General features: G+C 32.4%; 1 protein-coding gene across 1 annotated transcript in view; it reads left to right on the top strand.

Moving 5' to 3' along the window:
• The first annotated feature begins 2,180 nt into the window (after nucleotides 1–2,180).
• Nucleotides 2,181–16,948, top strand: part of Rhp (GTP-Rho-binding protein rhophilin) — a 95,435-nt gene continuing 80,667 nt past the window's right edge. The window contains exons 1-2 of the mRNA XM_036368979.2: nucleotides 2,181–2,647; nucleotides 8,309–9,273. Of these exons, the coding sequence (XP_036224872.2) occupies nucleotides 9,166–9,273 (108 nt within the window). The 5' untranslated portion in view covers nucleotides 2,181–2,647; nucleotides 8,309–9,165. The remainder of the gene's footprint in view (nucleotides 2,648–8,308; nucleotides 9,274–16,948) is intronic.

Raw genomic sequence — 16,948 nt, forward strand, 5'->3', positions numbered from 1 at the left:
AAAATTATTTATAGAAAAATTGTGGAACTCATATTAGCAAAGACAAAATGCATTGCGTTTGTTCGAATATTTAAGAATTTTTTTTATTTACATATATACTTACATGCAGACATACATACATAAAAAAAAAATTGCCTCTACATAAAACAACAGATATTTGTGTAACGTTATAAGCGGCAAGAGCTTGTATAAATGATATATTGATTCAATAAAACAAAATCCTTTTTTCTAAAAATATATGCGTTTTCTTAACTAACCTACACTATGGAACAAATTGTCATCTAGGGCTTGTAGACGACCACCACTGTTTGCTCTGGATGTTGTCGTAAGGAACTAACTTTTCATCACCAGTAACCATCAGCTTCAGAAGTGGAACGATTTTGTTGCGATTCAGCAGCGATTCGTAGATGGGAATTCGGTCCATGATAAAACTTCGCATTCATTACCGCATACAATACTACAGATCGTCTAAGTATACATTCCGTCAATCACCATCTAACAGGTAGTGGTTCGTCCGAACATTAGCAGTCCCTTCGTAGGCGACAACAAAAACCAGAACGAAGTTTGTTACTTCAAATTTGGTTACGAGCTGTGCGGTATTCAGTAGATGCAGATTTCACCACCAGAGCGGTAAACATCATCCCTGACATTCTAGTAAAGGAACAAAAGCGGTGGGACTTGGAGGTTAGGGCGACCAAATAATGTAAGACAGGCCAAATGAAACATCTTGGCTCGTAATCTTAACAGTACCTCTAAACTGTCGAACATAATTTAGCCCTTGTCGAACTTGACCCAATATGGCAAACACACCGCCATCAAATTTATGAAACTATCGCGAACTACAAGAACTGCGCATGGACATTCTGATGGACATTCTGATGGCTATACGAATACGCTTCAATTTTCATCAATATCTGCAAACCGCGCGGACAAAGTAGATTTACTTTATACCAAAACAATAAGGTGTAGCACGCGTCTATAATTTCCTAAAGCTCAAATCAACAGTTCTTAACTATTCAACTTTTTGAAAAGTGTGCAAGTGATCCCCATCTTTAGAATAGAATTCTATTCTATTCCCCATCTCTAGCCAATCAAAACACTCGATTTTACAGAATTTCATTCTTTGATCACAACCCTCTTTTTTGCTACTAAGCTTATTCCCACCATTATTTTAACACCTGCGTCTTGCCAATTATCCGCAGGAAGCTTGAGAATTCTGACTACAAAGTACCTGAACATAACTTTCTCACCAATCCCGGTCAAATGCCCATGCTCTTCGGTTTGTACTTGGGGAAAAAGATGGTGAAACTGGCTTGTTTCAAGAAAACCAGTGGATATACAATCTATTACACCACACCTGTCTGGTTCATGAAAACTAGCGACTAATAGCGTCACCATTTTAGATTTGTCGAAATATCACTCTGTATGCATCTTCTCCATGACTTCATATCTAAACGATACTGACACGTTTAAATCTAAATGCTATAACTTTTGTCTAACGATGCAAAACTGTGTGGCATAAAAAGGCTTCAGTCGCAATTGGAGCGAAGGTTTTATCAGCACGTAAGGTAACTGATAAGACGACTTACCCTCGTTTCCATGACAGTCGGGTCTAAGTTACCGTAACGGACCCGGATTTTTATCCGTCCAAGGACTGTCAACTCCGTACCATTTCTCGAAATTATATCAGAAATGCAGCTGCCGCTACAACAACAATGACTTACCCTTTCATGTTGCAGAAACAACTTTGCTAGGTGGACGTCCAAATGCTTGGGGACCATGTTTAACCATACATAGATGAAAAGAATGTATATTTGTTTATATATTTAAACATAATCATAATTAAGTTGTAACCAAACTTTTATGGAACAGTGTCCTTATAGTTGTACCATGCTACCTCACATCTTTCAATTCAATAAGTTTAGCAAAATATGAGCGAGCGCAAGCCCTCCCACACCGAACTGCATATAAAATTGCAGCAGTTGGTGCCACAGTGGCTTCAAAACGTCGACAAACAACAGGTGAGCCACTTGCACTCTCTGTATCACACTCACTCACACACTCTCTCTCCCTTTAGCTGGCTGCCCATTAACTGATGGAAACTTACCTGGTGAGAAACTTTACGTGCATGGCTTTAAATCAACTGACATTTCACCACAGTTAAGACGGTAAGCCAAACGATTCGGTTTAGTTTTTAACGAATCAGCGACAATTGCGGACGTGAAAATTCGATACGGCGGCGGTTGTATCAACATATAACCTTTTCATACCCAAACTCATTTCATATTTCGTATCATTTATTTACAAGTGGTTGTCAACCAGAGCAGCGGGCGCACTGCTCTGTGCCGAGTCGGTATCAAATTCCACGATTGAGTTGTGTTACAGTTTCGGTTCGAATAAAAAATAAACAAATAAAAGTAATTAAGTTATGCTTATGGTTTTTTATACAATACAAAATTCAAATACATGCAAAAATCGTTGGTATACTAACAGCAATAACAACAATAACAGTTAATGGCGACAAGTACCATATAGCGTGGCTATAACTAGATGTGGAAAATAGTGCAACAACAAACCATAAATATATACATATATACGCGTGAAATAACTGTGAACGGTTGGGAAGAGTTATTTAACTCACCGGAAGGTAAAAATATATACATATGTATATTAACATATGTACATAAGCATGTGTGCTATGTAAATAAATATCAATGCAAATGCAGCCCACTTAATTGTAGGGAAACTAGGCTGCAATTATACAAACATAGTCAAACATAAAATACATACAAGTATGTATGTATGTAATATATAATATGTATAATACATACATACGAGTATATGTAGCAAAACATACCAACATTTATAGTTTAAGGCGCGTTCAGTGCAAATAACTGAGTTGTGGGTGTGAATTGATCCCCAGTATTGTGGAATGTTGCTGGTTAGACTACAACAACAATAAAGCAACAGCAATAAAGTGGTAGTTTGTGTGTATGTGTCTGATTTATTCGAATTTTAGCGCATTAAGAAGTGCTTGTTAATGATATTTATGAGAAATCGTGTGGAAAACTTTTGAGCGAGTGTTTTTCGAAGAAAATTTTAATAAATTCGTGAAAAATTAAATAAAATTTATTAAGAAATCGAAAAAATATGATATGTAAAATGATTATAAAAGCAAATATCAAGACAAAAAGTCGATTTGATTGAAAAATAATTGTTTATGCTTATATACATGTTTTGTTCGGTGTAAGCTGCTAGACTACTGAACCGATTTTAGTAAAATATAACACGCTGTGTCCAGTTTTAACCAATTTAAAAGATAGGATAGTTTATATCTTAATTATTTTAAAACTCAAAACAATTCATAAATAAAAAAAAAACGTAATAATAAAAAAATTCAATAAAAAATATATATAATAAAAATTAAATTTTGAACAAAATGTCAAATGGAAAATCCAAAATTTTTTCATTTGACAACTATTTGTAACAATTATTTTCAAATTCCAAAATGTATGTTGAATAATATTTATTGTATGACCTTGAGTTTTTATAGTTGTGAAGTCTTTACCTATGAATAATTTAGAGCTGATCTTGATTTTCTAACAATTTCCGATGTAAAACTTAGATTTTCATCATTTTTACAGACTTCAACTGCAACTAAGCTTTGAAATCCTTACTGTGGACATAAATTCTTCATTCATTAATTTTTTAACAAAATATGTATTATTAAAATTATTTCACCAAAAAGGGAAATTATCAAAAAAATTGTTTACAATTCCACATCATTTCATTCATATCATATTTTCAGCTAAAAGTTTCCACCAATTATAAAGAGATAAGCATTGTTGATAAGAATTATATAAATGATAGTTAATATGATAATATAGTAGAAGTGTTTATTTATTTATTTTAGTATAAATATAGTTAAAATATGAATAGTGAGTCATTTTGCAGTTATATTAAATATACTATATATGGTTTTAAACTTATCAACAAATGAAACACTTGGCATTAAAGGAAAAAGGAAATTTGAGGCAGAGGTTAATATAATTGAAATCCAGATAGAGCGAAAGTTTATCTTTATACTATCACAGATATCTAGGGCCGTAGAGAGAAAACCGGGCCGAGGAACATATTGGATATGGTTCCCCTTAATCACCAATTGTTGGAGAAATAAATTAGCAAACAATTATTTCAAAGCAGCGGTACGACCTGAGTACTTCGGGCCTGAGAGGAGCTCTCCCCGATCTCCCACCTCTTTCGGTCACTGCTGATATCCATATAATTTCTGTATTGAGAATTAAAGATCCCGAGAAAGGAAAATCTGGAGTTTGGTTGGTCCCAGAACCCCCAATAATTGCTTCTAATTCATCACCTGACGACTTTTGAAACGCTTAAGCCTATATTAGTAGTTTGTTCCACTAAAAAGCTCCATTGGTGACAGACAGCCGAAAACTCAAAAACAAGTGTTTAAAGCCTGACATAAAACTGAAAAATCTATAGAAAGTTATTAGATAAGTGTATCTTAACGTGAGAGAACCTCATTCAACTTCAAAAAAGTTTGTTTGGCTTCGAAGGCTTTCACAACACTGCAAGATTTTATGTTGCCTAAAGGCAAGTTTTTTCAAAAGTAGTCTACAAGTGAACAAGCGATCCCTTGTACTCATCTCCCTAAGCTCTTGAGTTTTTATCTTTCTCTAGGCATTTTTAGCAATATAAAAAATTCTATTACTTATACTATATAAAAGTGCCTCAAAACATTTTTTTTTTTAATTTTTATGACTCGCACACCTACATTTTAATATATCTCAGAAAAAATCAACGCCTGCGGGACATCATCATAAGGCATCACGGCGACACTGCTATGGTGGTCATTTTGAAGAAAAAAATAATAATAATAACTACATTGATACATATTTACATAAAATTGTTTATGTGAATTTGTGCAAATTATTTGAGTGTTAATTTAATTCATCAGAAATTGAATGACGACACCACAAAAATATCTGAAGAAGGGTTGGCGCCTGAAGCTATCATCAATTTTTTAAGTAAACTTAATGTAGGTACATGCAAATACATCACAATAAACACACACATGTGCAATGATGCTTGAAAACAGCTTTAAGAAGAATTTAATCTCCAACGTAAAGTTTTGTCAGCGATCGGCCGCGAGATAAAATATTTTCAAAGATAAATTTACACTTTGTGTATATGTATATGTGTACGTGTGTGTGTAATTAAATGGACGTAAGCGTTTGCCGCATCAAAATTTAGGCAAGTTCAAGGAGACTTAATAACTTAGGGTTAAAGCATATCAAATTGACACGTTAACAACAAATATTTCCTCTCACGCAGCTTTCGGGTAGGTACTAACTACCTGCCTATTCGAAATGTGTCTACAATTATTAATGCCACACACATACATATATATTTTATTTATATTTCTGCGCTTTGTTTTTCAGTTGAATTAAAACGCCTTTATAGTTAGTGGGTGTGGTCCTCTGCGGATGAGTAGTTCGCCTCATCTTTGTTTTGCTGTTGTGATTTATCGTCAATACTTAATGTGAGGTGGTTGGACGCTTAATTGTTGATTGATTGTTGGGAAATCGTTAAATAAATTTTATACTCATCCATTATTTCTAGTAGATATTCGTAACTTTGTATTCGTAATTAGTCTTTGTGCGTTTAATGTGTAAACGGTCAGTTTAATGACAATTAAAGAGATTGCGCCATTGCTCTGAAGTTTATGTTCATATTATTTACTACTAAGGAGCGATAACCGACACTATGGTTCAAGTACCTGAGTAGTTTTGTTTTGTAGACAACAACGTTTGTTTCGAAATTCGTTGCCATTCACTCGCATATCTCGTGATAAGAATACTTAACTAAAGCACTTTGTAGGACATAAGTGTTTATATTAACTGAAGGTAGTCTAAGTACACCTTAGTCATTGAATGTTAAATAAAAACGAAAATCAGCCGAAAAAGAAAGGATAAACCGTGTGACAGTTGTGAAAATTTCCCGGGAGTTTCATAATCAAATAGTAACGCTTTTCAAAAATATATTCAGTAAAAATATTTTTTAAACCTCTTATTTCATTCTCATTTATTCATATCTTATTTGCTAAATTTATTTGCTAAATTTGTAAAAATATTATATTTGTTAGCTAGTTGGCAACCCTTCTGTATCCACTTTAGTTTTATATCCATATTGCAATTATTATTTTTCCATATTATTTAATTGTGTTTTTAACTATGAAATATTTGGCAACTCTTTCCAAAAATATTTTCGACTGTAAGTTCTTTAAGCCTCTTCAATTTCATAGAAATGTTTCTTTTTTTATTAGGTATTATTTACTTCAAATTTTTTAAACAGAGAGCAACCCCACTTAAAAATTTTTCCGACATAAATCTTTCCTAAGACAATCTAAATAGACGCCTATATTATAATATTTAACTTCTTTTTAATACATAAAAATTTAAAAATTTAGTGGCAACACTTCTCGAATCTTTTAAGTTTATTACTTATTTTGAAATAATTGCTTCACCTTATAAATTTAATTGTATCGAAATTTTCCAACAGGTGGCAACCCTTCTCAAATATTTCTGAAAATTTTTTTAATCTAAATACTTTGATGCCCACATTATAATTTTATTCTAAATAGTTTATTTTGTTCAAAAAAAATGAACAGGTAGCAGCGCTAATTAAAAATATTTTTAGCTATAAACTTTTCTTTTTCTTTTTTCTGAATGAAATGTTTCTTTATCTTAGTTTTACTTTCAATTATAGCAGCTGGAAATCCTCTAGCTTTCTTTAAAAAATTCCAGTACATACATGCATACAGTGGCCTGGGAAATATTTTTGGGTTACAAAATTGACTTGCAATTAATCGATTTTACTACCGCACCCAAAAATATTTCACTTAAAAATCTAAAAAAAACTTCACACGAACATAAAGAAGGTTGTACCAATGTAGAAAATTTTTTTTATCGATTCGGTTTGCGAGCGGAGATTAAATGGGCCAGTCCGGGTCCAATGTAATCAAAGAGTGTGTTATATAATTCAATATAGGATACATATAGCGTGACAAAATATTTTTGCTTTACAAAATGTCGTTGCAATTAACCGCGCTTTTACATAGGTATTTCACTTAAAAAGGCAACAAATTTTGATCACCAAAACAAATTGTTTGACTTACATTTTGACAATATTAAATTTATTGTTTTGGCATCGTAATATTTGGTATATGATAAGAAATTATTAACAACAACCTTGAAGTTTATCAGGGCATTTATTTATGTGTACTTATCTTGTTCGATAATCAATTATTTTAATTTTAGCCTTTTTTGTATTTTTTTGATTCAACATTTCATGGAATGCCATGTTGTTCTGCCTAGTTGTACTTCTTCATACACTAAATCTTGTGTCTACAAATTTGTAGACTCTTATCTTTATTATACCAATATTAAAAACAAATAAAATTTTTAATTTTTAAGTCATGGTGAAAAGGGAGCTATCAAATGAGTGAAGGCAAAGGTCATTACAAAAAGTAAACATTTTATAGGTAGTTGTTAGAAAAAGGTTTAAACTTTTATGAATATATTATAGTAGGCACATTCGATTCACCACATCTTGTTTTGCTTAACAATCAAACGTTGCAATTAAGTTTTAATACAAAGTAGTAAAATACTTTATTAAAGAGGTATGTATAAGTGGTATTTATACTTGATCTACGTCAGTTTATTTGACTTATACCTGTTGTATGTTCTATTCGCCATTCGCCAAGCTTTTAATTGGCGGTATCTAACTGCTTTATTTAATTATCAACAAAAATGTATATTAATGATTTGTTAGTACTAAGATTATTCATGTTCTTGATTAAAGGGCACACCTAGTGTGAGAGCCTAAAATGGCGATTGTTGGGAATTTAAAACTACTGTATCAAATGTTTTAATATTTTAATATTTTAAGAATACACAATGAAAATAAAAAAAAAGAATTTAATATTTTTCGAATTTAGAAAAAAGGTTTTCCACGGCTGCAGTCTGTTAGACTTCTCCGTGGATGAAACCTGAAAAAAATTCGCTGCTAGAGGATATGGTCCATTCAATGACTTACGGCGTTTTTTTTTTAAATGTGAATTTTAACCAAAATGTTGGTGTTTTTTAGCCTGCCAAAATTCGATTTTTGAGCAGATCAAAAAATATTTTTTATAAAACTTATTTTATATCTTATCTTAATGTTTTTTATGAATACTTTTTAACTTATTACTTTAATAAAATTAATCTCTTTATATTTTACTTTCCAGATCAGGCAATAAGAACAAATTAATGAATATTGTTGCTTACAACTTGAAATATAGTTGCTATTAATTCCAATCGGAAGAAATTAAGAAATTGGCAAACAAGAAAAGCCGCAAAACAACCAAATTTTATAAAGTCTCACGCAACACAATCGTGTTTAGACCATTTCGTGAGAGTTTCCGCGGTTCCACTACATGTTTTTTGGTCTTCAAGTGCTTTGCTCGTGTGTTTGTGCTTGATTTTGTGTAAATCAATGGAAAGTAATTAAAAATCGGTGCATGTGCATAAATGAAAATTAGAAATAACAAAAATACAAAATCGAAAACGAGAATTAAGTGAGTTTTTAGTGCAGAAATAAGCAAGTAACAGTTGTTTTGCTTTTCTAACGGCAAAGCAAGGAAATCTTAAAAAAAAAAATTGCAACTGCTGTGCAACACGCTGAAAGTGAATATTTTTATCGCTTAACACATACACATGCATATTGCATGCATCTGCGAGCCAGCCATTTGTGTGTATGTGTGTGTGCGAGTAGCTGTGAAAGTGTGCATGCGAGTGCATAAAATACTTGCAGTAACGAGGAAGCCGTGAACAGGTGCGCGAGTGAGAGTGAAAAACCAACGTCCATTGCGGAACTTCGAGGTATCTACTTTCGCACAACACGAAAAACAAAAGAAAATTAACAACAACAACAACTTTAGCTAAAATACGCGCAGTTACTCGCTTCTGCACGCGATTTTTTTTTTTTGTTTGGCTCTTTAATACTTTATAGCGCCAACAGAATAACATAACGGTGTTGGTGTACAGATAACAGCATCTACTCCAGCCGTACTGTGAGCACACTAATAAAAACAACAACAGCAACATGGATAATACATCTTCAAGCAGCACCGCCGATACGGCCAACAGTAGCGGCAGCAGCAGCGGCAACAGCAACAACTCAGATGCCAATTTATCTTTCAGTTTCGTTCGGGTGAGTTTCACTTTTTATCCGTATGTGTATGTATTTGTGTTTAAGGAAAGGAATTTTTTGCTTATACCAATGTGTGAGTGTATGTAATTTTTATAGCAATTAAACTGCATGAAGAACAATAATCGATTATATGTATTTGAATTAGAAAAAGTTTTTGTAATTATCGTTCATTAATCATTATTAAAAAGTGATTGCAATCACATTCGAAAAAGTTTACGAACAATTTATGGGAAATAGTAGTAAAATGATTTTAAAGCCAAGTAATTAGGTTAACCTCCCATTTTTTTTTATTTCCTTGGTCACACTGAATTTGAATTTCATATATGATTAATAAGTATGCAAGTAATAAATACCTAAATAACTTTTTCATTTCTATAATTATTTTCTAAAACAAATAATTGGTTCAATACCTCATTTTACTATTAGTAAGGTCAACGAGATATCTATGTATCAGAAATTCTACAAGTAGTATAGTTTCAGCATAAACGCACAATATATATCAATGATCAGACTTATACCAACTGCTTGAACGTTCGAATGAAAATCTCACATGTCGGGAGAGCAAAGCATTTTCATTCTCATTCGAAAGGAAAACAAATCGAGAATAGATTGAAAGAAAATTCAAAAATTTTTTTTCCTTTTCCGAAATTTGGTGTGAACCTACCTTATGTTCCAAGCACCCTGTATATTTTTAAATTTTAAATATTTATTTTTTCTGCTTATATTGACCCAATATGAAGAAAACCCAAATTTTCAATCAAAAATCTTAAATCAAAATTTCAGTTGTTTTTTAAAAGTCAGTAGGCCATATCTACTTTCTGATGGTATAAAACATTTAAGACCCCACTAAACAACTGAAAAACGATTAACTGACTGACCGACTGACTTTTTAAGAAAATCTGAAATTTCGACATGAGATTTTTTGATTGAAAATTAGTATGAAATATTTGGTCAATATAAGGAGAAAAAATAAATATTTAATGAAAAAATATTTTTTTACGTGTAATTTACGATATAAATATGTGATACTCACCGTTCAACGACAACTTCTAAAATTCATGACTTTTAAGAGTATTTTTTTCTATATATGTATATATTTATTTTAATCCATAAATTCGGTAGGTTAGTTTTTGCCTTCCCCAAATACACATTGCTTAAATTATTTTTTGTAAAATTACTTTGCACTTTTAGCATCCATTATTATATAATGCAATTCGCCAAAGAATCGACCAATTTAATAATGTTTTAAACCCAATAACTTTTTCGTGAAACTCCTATTTTAAAAATTCCAGCAACGCTACTGCATATATACAGCATGGCCATAATTAAATTCCACAAACTTCAAGAATTTATTAAATGAAATATACTTGTAGTATACAAATTTTTATACACTTTCATGCTTTTTCCCATCAATCCGTTGTAACTGCCTCCGAGTAAAATTTGCAAATGTGCCAATTACTAACTTCTTGTTCTAGGTATTTTTATTATACTCACTTAAGTCTAAATAAACATTATACAACCGAAATAAAATAAAAGAAAAACAATAATAATAATACTAATAATAGTAATAATCGCACTTTCCCTTTCACTAAACACCAATAAACGTAGTATCTGAGGAATTGAGAGTCGTACACTTCATTCACCGTTTTCAGCTCCACATTTTATGCGCTTTTGGTGGCAGCAGGCGATTGAAGTTTTGATGTGTGCAAAAGCAAAAATATGCCACTCACTATTTTGCCGCCATGAACGCGTTTTGTTTTTATTATTGTTATTTTAAATTCATTTCAGTTTACAATGGCTAGCTGAGGCTAAGTATTGGTTGGTACGCCTGGCCTGCAAGCCAGCCAGCCAGTCTGTGAGGCTTTTTATCTCCACCGAAAAACCAGTCTTTGTGATTGTACTCAACATTCACATAGCAAGTAAATACTTTTGTGCATATATATATACACTGTTTATCTGTACATAAGGTATGCAGGTTCATGTATAATGTTTTGATTATGTTTGTTGTTGTCCACTGTTGGCTTTATTTTTATTGTTACCTATTTTGTTCAGCAGCAAATGATTTTGATCTGACGTACCATATGAAATATATATATGTATGTATATATGTACACATATACCTATATGTAAGTTGCGATTAATGCTATTTGATGTTGTGGTTTTGCGTCCGCTCGATTAACTACCGCATGAATGATTTTGGGGTATTTACAGGTTTGATAGTCGGCAGTGCACTTTTGTATATAAATGTGTAATTAAAATATTTTAGGTGGTTTTTAGGCAATACCAAACAGGTTGTAGAAGTTGATTATGAAAATCGCTCGGAAAATAAAATTTATATTTATTTATTTATTTTTGTAGATATAATAAAAAAAATTGTGTAAAGCGCTTTTATCAGCTGTCTGAAATCTTATCGACGATGATGTACAATTTTTTAGTTTAAATATACTTTACTTCTGTATTTGATTGAAATGTGTGAATCGATCAGCTTATAAATATTTTATATACTTAATTAATGTGACATTTTCTTGTTGAAGAATATTTTTCTAAGGTATTTGTACTATTTTTGATTTGATAGTATGATTTACTGTACGGAAATATGGAATCGATTTCGTTTAAATAATTTTCTGAGTGCAAAAGCTGCTGGAATATATTTTAAATTATATAAAGGAAACAAATCTTCGAGGGAAAACTAAAAATAAAATAAAATACAGTATTATTGAGGGCATTCGCTAATATAACGTCAGCAAAGCAACTTTTATTTCCCATTAACACTAAAATATTATCGATCAATCAAGAGCAACTCAATTTTGTGAAGGAATTTCTTTTCGATACTTCATCAATTGTTATCGATAACAATCTCAACCTGAAACAGGAAAAATCGTTAGCTTCGGTGTAGGTATACTTCTCACAGTTATCATAGTTCATAAGTTAGAATTTTCAAACAATTTTGATTGAACCTCACTCGGTTTATATTTTTGTATTAAAAACATAAGTACCTTCGAACTAAAATTTTTAATTTATCAGTATCAAGATAAGGTAAAAACAAATTTTTTCATCAATTTCAAAAAACAAAAAAACGTATGATATGAAGAATAAAATATTGCACATTTTTTTTACAATTGAAATATTTCTTTTATGATAAAGAAAAGTCTTAATTTTATCTATACTTAGTTTTTTTTTTCATTTTTGAATTTCCATAAAATTTGTTGCTGTTCTGTAGAAGTCATTACTTAATCTCCTGTATTATTTTTTGCGAACAGTATGCTATTATTTTTTAATTAAAAATGTGTTCTTGGAAAGATTTAAGTGTTTTCGCGAAGAGGTTCCCTTTTTAATATAGTATGGATGAACGCTTCAGCGCAAACTCAGCCAAGCGTAACCACAGACAATTAAATCTAGAAAAACACTTACCAGAAATGTATGATGGGCGTTTTAGGGATGTATTTGTATGAAGACAAGTGCTAGAAAGTATAAGTACGATTGTTTCAGAACACGAAAACATAATTATGCACTTGCGAGTTATGTACTATACTCGTGCAAGTCAAGAGGGAATGATATATTACATGTGATAATGACGAGTGCCGTCTGCGCATGCGCGCAGTTGTCGGTAAGGCACCACCCAATACTAATTATAAAGTTTTGTAATGCACATTTCTTGTTTGCTTTTCCGAGTTATTTATTCCCTTATTAAGCATTTCCTTAATTTTAAAAAACACCAACGGGCGCTGAAGCGTAGGGACTTGCAAGTGAAAAGAATCGCACTTGCTGAAAGTAAGAAAACAAAAACGAAAAAAATACGTTAATACAAAACAAATGTGCATACAGTACTGTAGGTGTCTTCCTGCTGTCGCGGAGATAGTTTGGAGGGAGTGTGTGTGTTGGTGAAGTGCTTTCAAGTGTGGCAACCACTTGATGGCCAACGGGTAACTTCAGAACTCATTCATTGTCTCGGTTACGGTTGTGGGCATAAGAACAGTAGCGCAACAACAACAATAAATGCCAGTAACCAGCAATCAACTGACTACTACTTTGCCTGCTGCCTATACTCCTATTCCTATAAGGGTCTTAAACAGTTTTGTGAGCCGCGTCGTTGCCATTAACGCAGCTGGTGTTCGTGTTGCTGTTGGTGTTGATGCCCGGCGATAGACCACATGATTCATTGACCCTTTTGTGAAAAGCCAAACTGCGTCATTATGCGTGCGCTTCTTGCCAGTTAAAATTTTGAAAATACAAAAAAAATTATGTGAGTCAAATTACTAGCACATTTCCCGCATGTGATGCGTCCCGAAACTAAAGTCAAGTTAAATCCATGCCGGTCTATAAATCTCTGTGGCATTAATGGTTTGGTGTGGGCGTTTTACAGAGTTACCTTGTAGGAATATAAAATCTGTGTATATGTATTGCTATAATGTTTTTAGTAGCGGATTCATGATTTTGTTAGTGAAATACAGACTGATCGATCAATTAAGTCCATATACAATCTTGTATGGAAAACTGTTATATTTGATTCACGAAATTCATCAAAAAGTTCAAATCTCCTAACAATTTATTCAGATCGAATTCCTTTAGTATATAGCTGTCATTAAAACTGATTGATCAAAATCAAATCCTTGTATGGAAAACTTTTTCTCCAAACATATTTTTCAGATCGGCTATATATGCTATATAAACTGATCGTTCAAAATAAAGTTCTAGTATGGAAATTTTTTCATTTGTGAAGGGTATTATAATTTCGGTGCAACCGCAGTTAAAATTAAATTTAACTTCTTCTAAAAATTGGGTGTAAGACTTCGTTTAAATATGAACAAGAGCCTAAATGTAGGCAACAATGTTTCACACTCTTTTTTTCACAGCAAACAACTCAGTAGTGTCTGCATAAAATTCTGACCAAATTCAATAAAAATACTGACGATTTAAATCAAGGAAAAATTGTAAATTGAATTAATCCAGGTTTTCTCGCAGAGCTACCTCTACTTCCAAGTCAATGCTTCAACTTCATCTTCAAGCACATTTCATTCCCTTCTTAAGTTTTACTTGTATTAATGCTAAGCACCTTCATGTCTATGTACATATGTATGTAACTCGGTTATTGACACTAAATTACTTATGCGCATTTCGGGCAGTTGACCGGAGTCCCCAATACACACTTGTTCAAACATACATATGTATTTTCCGAGCATATCTTGTGTCTTCTCAAATTCGCCGGCAATCAAATATTGCATTGCTTTAAATTTTCTGTTTGTTGTTGCTTTGTAAAACGCTGCTTCTCTTCAACGCATCACCAACTTTGAGCTTCTTCACACCGTAATTATGATAACACAAACACCAAACACCGAACACCGAAATTACGTGATGCCCAATTTCGTGTGCGTGCTGCATACGACGCGTAGCCACAACAAACACACAATGCTACGAATTTTCTTGCATTACCCACTAAGTTTGGTAGTTGTTATTGTTGTTGTTTTTAACAACTCTTGGTAGATGTTTTGGAATTTGAGGGCGACTTATAGACCGTTGTGCTGCCATTAAATCATAATTTTTGGTTGGCTTATAAAACTGTTGTTGTTAATTCTTTATCACTTTGTAAATGTATTTGTGTATTTTTGTATTTCTTATATTTTCACTGTGTCGCTACATTTTACGACAAACACTTTGTAGCTGACCACTCTTTATTCTTTTACAATGCTATAGAGAATATGTTTGTGTGAAATCTTTTTTATTATTTTTAGCATAATTTTTCTTTGTTCTTTATTCGTCATTGCGTGACAAAATTATTAACAGAAATAAAGCTAAAAAATTAAAAAAAGAGAAAGAACTCATTAAATAGTTAAAATTACTTTTGATATTTGCTCTTGTTTTTGTTGTAGTTCTGTGCTACAGCTTTTTACAAAAATGTCTTTATGTCTCTACAATTAGTTTGCATGGCTTTAGAACTTTCTTATTCTGCTTGTTTTGTCATTTCGATATTTCTTTATTAACAAATTAGCCATTTGAATTAACTGTAATGACAATTAACATATTTAATAGACTCTATTTTAATAATTTATGTGCCAATAATTAAAAGAAAAACAAAAGGAGACATGAAATTTTAGAAAGCATTTTTGAAAAATGTTAATACGAGAGGAAGAGCTTTATAATTATATTTTATACAATTGCCAGCAGCTTCTAGATAAATTTTCTCTCAAAATATACTTAGGGTTTCATAGAAAACAGTGAACTAACCTAAGCTAGGGGCATGAAAGAGTTCAGCTCTCCAAATTATATACATTAAGGTTCAGAAGGAAGTTTGCAGAATATGGTACAGTAAAACCAGAAAACATCCGGTAGTCCAGCCACCAGAATTGGCCAAAAAACATGAAGTTCGAGGATTTTATATACGGTACTAATCGGTGTACGAATATGTAAGTACTGCCGCTGTCCAGTAGGGTTTGGCGGTCTAAATGCGGGCTGCTCACACACAACAACATCAAACGGCTCTGTTTGGCTTCGAAAAATATTTTTTGCAACATTTTTAAAAACAACTGGCCCGCGGTAGCTCGCTCGAAACTAGTGTCATTCATTCATCGTTTGCGGACATTGTCTCGCATCCCCTGAGCTTTGGCAAACATTGCTTTGTTTTTAGTTCAGTAGAAATATAGCTTAGAGTTGACGTATTTTTTGTCATTCTGAGAACTATAATGTTATAATTTTTATTGATGTTGTTGTCGTGTGCCACCAGAAATAAATTTTTTGGTCACCGCTGGTCTAAATCCGATTACAATGAAATACCATGACCATATAATTCTAAATGACTAATTGCTTGACATATGGTACAAAAAGAAAAATGGTTGTAGAGAATCTCCTAAACTTTCTAGAGATGAGAAGATTTTTAATGTGGAAACCCTATTTTTTTAATTTAGTTAACTTTTAATGGAGATCACTAAGTTTTAAGAGGCTGAATATTTACATACCGTAGATCGGTCCTAATGGCTTGGATGTTCGATTATACATTTTATTAGGATATTATCTACAGTATATATTTAATGTTTATTTACGTATATCAACTTTAGCCTACTAAAAATTTGTAGGCATGGTGATTGTGAGCAAAAGTTTTAGCGATGCTCTTGAAAGTTGAGTCTGCGAAAATATTCAGTTTTGGTATTCACGGGTCTTAACTTACTCGAGAGTAAGATGAAGTTAAGAGAATGACAGCTTGATGTTGAAATAACTAATTTTCGGTAGGAACTTCGGAATATGTGATAGACGCCATTTCAATAAAAGTATACAATTTTTGGGTGTCTCTTGCTATTGTTGTGTGTTAATAAAAATCATTTCCAGTTTTCTCAATTGCTCAAACTTCAAGCAACATTTTTCAAAACCTGTGTTTTTTTTTGTCATAAAATAAAGGTGAGACTCTTTGATATGAATCTCTCAATGCAGTTGTGGCTTTGCATTAAAAACGCAGTCTTAGAGAAATTTTTGAATAATATTTACATATTCCATTACACGACAAAAAGACAGCAGAAACATAAATATAGGTGTTATCACAGTGAAAATGTCGAGAAAAGCTCCGGGAACAATAGTTTCGTCACACACGGCGACAGCCGAGTTTGCTGCTTGATATTAAGCGATTTCGAAAAAGCGGCAAAACAGGCCAAGAAAGGCGGCCACCACTATGTGGTCCTAAGCAGCGAAA

This window comes from Bactrocera oleae, chromosome 5 (genome assembly GCF_042242935.1).
Source record: "Bactrocera oleae isolate idBacOlea1 chromosome 5, idBacOlea1, whole genome shotgun sequence".
Lineage (NCBI taxonomy): Eukaryota > Metazoa > Arthropoda > Insecta > Diptera > Tephritidae > Bactrocera > Bactrocera oleae.